Below are 6,000 nucleotides of genomic sequence, written 5' to 3'. Positions count from 1 at the left end.
AACTTAAAACGCTGTATTTTATATGCCCATTTAATTATACTTCCACGTTCCATTTTAAATGACCCTGTCTTGGTTTTGATACATATCAGTGATATATTTATTTATAGTGTCATTTATAACATATTTACAGAAATTCAATTGCTTAGAGCTAGTTAATATTGCAGAAAAAATGCAAATTTATTGGGAAAATCAACAGCAATTTGATTTAACTAAACCGCACCGATAGTTTTATGATCATTGATGATTGTAGTTGGTTTGACCTGCATAAAGGGGAATTGATACCATAGTTGTATGTCAGAACGCATGCAAGCTGACTTCAACCGATAAGTTTATTTTGCAAGTTCAGAAAATAGCAAACCATGTATATTTTGCTATGAAAAGAATGTTGTTTTACTTGACATGTTACTCGAAATATCAGGGAACACAACTCTTGCCTAACTATTAGTGTGCGCATACGCAGTTGCTGTTTATCGGGGTATATTTTTTGAAAACACAAATCGAAAGTACAGGTTTTTCGTGACGAAAATGTCCATCAACATCACACACGGTAAGCTTTCTAAACTGTTTCATTGAATATAAACCAAGAATCGATTTTGAAACCGAAGTCACATTATAAAACTTTTTAATATCATTCATATAGTTTGAGTATATTAAGTTAAGAGTTTTTTAGTAAATTCTATAATTCTTTTTCATTTGTTACCCTGTATATAGATTGAGGAAGTTTAAAAGAACTAGATTTCGTCCATTTTAATTTTCAGACATGTGCTTTGTTGAGGGGAAAAACAGCCGAATATCGATGAGGGCGTTGTTAAGGCAACAGGTAGAGGAACAAAGTGACCTTTGCGACTTTACAGTTAAAAATGGACAATGGGTAAGGTGGCAGCGAAAATTTGGAAATTTAGTTTCACATTCATAACTTCAATACCATACGAATCACTGTACAACATGTCTGTAAAAACGTTCTGGACTATTGAATATTGAAAGATATAAAGTATATTTAGTTGTATTTATTATAATACGTTTATGTTCATCATACTTTGAAAATCAAAGTTTGAAATATCGAGTAAATAATTAGACGGAAACGATAAAGATGACATGTATACACAAAGTTTAACAGTCTTAGACTAATTTGTTTAAATTAGTTTCTAGGTTCAATATTTAGCAAGCATAATACGTACATTCTTCGCAAAGTATGAAAGTGTAATAAAGAGTTAAGTGAATTTTACGAAAGAAGATTTATATAAGATTTTGGCTCAAATATTTGCATTTTATTTTTGGAAAAGGTAATTCTACATGAAGAACATGTTTTTTATGTAAAATAATTAAAGTCTTTTTAGTCAACAATGCCATGTGGCTTCGTGCTGGTTTATTCATTAATTGACAAAATATTTGTTACCATGAAGTAAATTTAATTCACTATTTTCCCTATTTTATTAAATATATTTTCTTTGTTGAAAATATATCAACAAGAAACAATAAGACATTGTTGATTGGGTATTTTATTGGACATCTTGACACAAAAACAGATCCATATTATCGAAAGACTTTTCCAAAAAAAGGCAAATGCTTTTTTAACCAAAAGTCTGTTCATAAATTTGACTATACTCCTTGTTACACCTAAACATGTTGTTAGGGTAATGTTGTACCCATTGAAATGATCGTTCGTCAAAACTAAATAAAACTTTAACCCTTCAAACGTAAAATGTTTGGCCTTCGCCACCAACGTTTGCCCAGTGAAAAGCCCTTATGATCTGTATTATATCTCGAAAGTAAATGAGAATTTTACATGTTATTTCTTATGTTGAAAATTAAAGAATGGACCCATTAGCCTTAACTTTAACAAAGATTGACCCAACCTAAAATTGATAATTACATTTGAAAGTTGTATTTCCTTTGTTGAGCAGTCCAAGCGGTACCATACCTGTGTCCTATATGCCAGTCCATTCTTCCTGGCAGTGATGAGACATAACTTCAAAGAAAGTGACAAAGCTAGAGTTACCTTTTGTATGAACATAACTATTTTATCAGTCTTTGTTATACAATCTTAACACGCTTATTTACAACCCGTAAGGTGAAGTTATTTCCGAAGCTTCAAAGCAGTTAGATCTGACCAAGATTCGGTCTCCAAATATTCACTTGTGAACTTATGTGAAAATAGTTGATATTAAAGGAAATGTTTATGCATAGACGTCACACAAAAAGGAAAGCAGTACATATAAATATTGTTTGCGTTAAAAGCAAACAAAACAAAGCTGCTTCAAAGTGAATTAAAAAAAATAATCCACTCAGAATGCAGCTTTTGAGCAAATGCGCGCAAAGTTGTAACTATTGGTTTGTGAAAACAATTGGTCATTGCTTCGGACTTTAAAACCCGTTCATTCACCCAATGTTTCCATACATCGGTGAACTTAGATACAGCTGTAAATACAATAGAACGTATTAAGGCCAAAGGTTTTGATTCTAAGTTGTAAGTTTATTTAGCCATTCCCTTAGCAGTTTTCATGGGGCATATATAGGCATATACGATTGTAAATATCGGTCCATCGGTCGGTTTATCTGTCGATCGGTCGGTTTTAACTAGACCGTGAAAGTGCAGTGGTACCCTGCCATTGACCAGTAGATGATCCCTATCGTTCTATTTGGTCAGTACGTAAAAGATCAGTGTCATATTTTGCAGTCTTATGAAACATTTGTACACACAATTACTTCAAAACGTTTTGATGTCGGACCGTACAATTTCAGTCGTAGGTTTTAATTGAACAGTAGATTGCATTGAGTGTTTGTGTTGTCTTTGAGTGAAGGCCACGGGTACCAGCCTTATGAAATCTTTGTTCGCTTTAAATGTTTGTCCCATCTTTCTTGAAACCGTTGTAAAACCATTTGTAATAAATGCATTTCTTTTTCAAACGCATTTATTTAATCCTCCACATGTGTGTGACAATGTGGCATTCAGGGGCATACATTTCGACAATTATTTCTTGTTAACTTTAAAAGGACAATCTCGAGGACATAAGTCTTCTTAAATGAAACAATGATCGAAATGACATACGTCAATCTGCTTTTCAGGTTTTCTAGAGCTGAAACTCGGCTCCCCAGAGTTGATCGACATGGCGATCATGTCCTTGTACGGGAAGTATCCAAATTTGACCATGGATACGGTACCTGACCTGATCAACATTGCTGAATTTTTGTTGCAACCTGAACTTAAAGCGTTCTGTGTAAATTGGATCAACTATGATTTCGAGGTGGATGAGGATAACGTAGAAAACTTGCTCCATCTCACAAGCCTCTATGACTTCGAAAGTCCTAAATTGACTATGTACATCAGGCAGCATTTGCTAGAATTGTTGGGTGGCAATCAATTACTGAAAATCACGGCTGACACGCTTGAAAACATGTTTTTAGATGCAACATTGTCCTATGTAAATGCAGACGTAAGGTTTGAATTCGTCATGAGGTGGGTAGAGCACTCTCCGGAACAGAGAAAATCGAACCTACACAAAAAAAATTGGGAGTATAGAACTTACAGAAGTAGCGGCCGGTTTAATTGAAAAGCAAAAGGGGACAAAAACTTTAAGGATTTACAAACTGTAATTGAACCCGAAACAGTGGTTAAGATGCAAAATGTACTGATCACTCACAAAAATGATCCTAGAGATTTCAGGGTTTTCGACCTAAGCAAAGAAGAATGGTACAGATTGGAAATTAGCACTTACGATTGGATCGAAGAGTCCTTTACATTTAAATCAAGTGAACCAACTCTTTGTCTTGTTGTCAACAATTTTAGAATGTGAATTTCGTCTTCACGATTTCGGAGCCGACCAGTGTTCGTGCACTGTTCCTCGTCTGGCTAGTTCTGAGGATTTAAATTCCCGGTCGATTAATGCACTTTACATATGTGACAAAACATGTTATGTCATCTCAGTTGATAATGGGAGAATTGGTCGCAAATCGACACTCTTTTTCGGGGCAATCAACGAGTGTGGTGAAGAAACAACTTTGTCACCAATTATATCACTGAACGTAAATGTTGACGTACTGCTGGCGGTAAATGAGGTAAAATATATAGCACTTTGTTCACATGACCGTTCCCTCCTTTGCATATACGACGAACGTACCTGCAAAGTTGAAAACATCAATGTCAAGCTTGAATACGATGTTGTCAGCCCATTTAAAGACGGGTTTGTCATCTACGGCCAGGAGAAAATCTGTTATATCCAACCAAGGACAGACTCTTGTGTTAAATGGAAAAGTTCAGTGTATGAAACATGTCTGCATGATGAGGGCATTTGTACTCTTAGAGTTGTTGAAAACAGATGTCTTCGTTTTCGAAGGAAATTTGGTGATAATCATGAAGTCTGTTTGGACTATACACTGGATGAACTGGGCAGAGTAAATATGAACGATGTAAAATGGAAGCAGATCCCTCTCCCCAACGACCATGTAGATGATTCTATCATTCGAAATATGCAAGAAATAGAGATTCCACACTCGAAGCTTAAATGCCATATTGAGTGTCCACACTGTAGACGACGGAGAAACGAACAGTTGGGAATCGGTTTATACGAGGAGGAAACAAGATACTCTACGCTAAAATTGGTCCGCGGCTGGAGCTATGGTGTCGATGTTTACGATAATAACTTTGACGACAGTGATGTAGACAATTAACAAAGTCATGATTAAAAATATACTTTAACTGTATTTATTGTATTGCAAGCACAATAAACAGAAGGCATAGCGAAGTAAAAATTATATTTTTATAAATAAAGATTATGTTGTTAATAAATCTTTCAAATTAAAAACACCAATACAATGTACTATAAAACGTTTTCTTTCTGTGCCAGCCATGCCTTTACACATGTTAGTGATATTTTTGTACTGTGTTTGTTTCTGAACCTTACTGAATCATTTTCGAAACAGAAGCGATTTACGTTAATCATTCTTAAATATTCTAGTTCGATTAGAAAATTTACAGTAGAACATTTCAATTAAGTATTAAGATTTACCTTTTACGTTTTTTTTTATTCAGGATTGTTGGGGTTGTGAGGTTTGTGCACGTAAACTGGTTTAAACCGCTAGTAAATTTACATTTTACTGACCGTTCCAAGGCGATACCTAACAATCCTTGATAAACATACCTAGTTTTTTTATATATTATATATGCACTGTGTTGTTTCTGGAGTTTGTGCTGTTTTTTTCTTGTTTCTTGTTTGTGATTTTTGTTTGTTTTTGTGTTCTTTGTCTACCGTTTACCCTATGCCATTAAACGGGTTTTTTGTTTAAACTACATTTTGGCTACTGAGCTTGTTTCTGTAGTTTTTCACATTAGTATTTATATCAGTATATTGATTTCAATAAATGCATTCACCTAAGAAACATTACATTACATTATGCAAATCAAGAATTATCTAATATCGGACATTCATTCCAGTTCATATATATCCTCAAAATAATGTTTGAAATTCAGTTTCTTCTTGTCATGTTCAAACATATTTCCATTGTTCGTTTATATAATATACATATAAATTAAAGGAGATGCAATCACAACCAATTATTCATATGCCTTCCTTTTTCAATTAAACAGTTATGGCTTGAGCATAAAAAAATGATTAAACTTTGCACACGATATTCAGCGTAAAAAGAAAGGTAAAGTATCTGTCAGAATTTAACATTTTATAATAGTGCACAGCCATTGAAAGCAAACTTATTAATGAACTCATGTGAATGATAGTTTGCTAAGTATCTGTCAAAATTTAACTTTTTATGATAGTGCACAGCCATTGAAAGCAAACTTATTAATGAACTCATGTGAATGATAGTATCTATATTTCATATTAAGCCAGGTCATCACCATAACGATTTTGGCTACGATTGTGCACGATTAGGAACATCATTGAGATTCTTGATATATCATGTGTACATTCGTATCAGCAAATGCATACATCCATTTGAGCTTTGGATGTTGCAGGTGAATCGGGAAAGGTTACCACTGTTCAAAAC

General features: G+C 34.0%; 1 protein-coding gene across 1 annotated transcript; it reads left to right on the top strand.

Annotated features, from left to right (window-relative positions):
• The first annotated feature begins 498 nt into the window (after nucleotides 1-498).
• LOC128220395 (uncharacterized) lies at nucleotides 499-5,531 on the top strand. The gene is made up of 3 exons (XM_052928768.1): nucleotides 499-547; nucleotides 759-871; nucleotides 3,067-5,531. Exons 2-3 carry the CDS (start codon nucleotides 868-870, stop codon nucleotides 3,549-3,551), a joined length of 489 nt encoding a protein of 162 aa, XP_052784728.1. The 5' UTR covers nucleotides 499-547; nucleotides 759-867; the 3' UTR covers nucleotides 3,552-5,531.
• The last annotated feature ends 469 nt before the right edge of the window (nucleotides 5,532-6,000 follow it).

Source organism: Mya arenaria, chromosome 15 (genome assembly GCF_026914265.1).
Source record: "Mya arenaria isolate MELC-2E11 chromosome 15, ASM2691426v1".
Classification (NCBI taxonomy): Eukaryota; Metazoa; Mollusca; class Bivalvia; order Myida; family Myidae; genus Mya; species Mya arenaria.
Note: the sequence above shows the minus strand (reverse complement) of the source record. Positions and strands in the feature narration are given on the sequence as shown.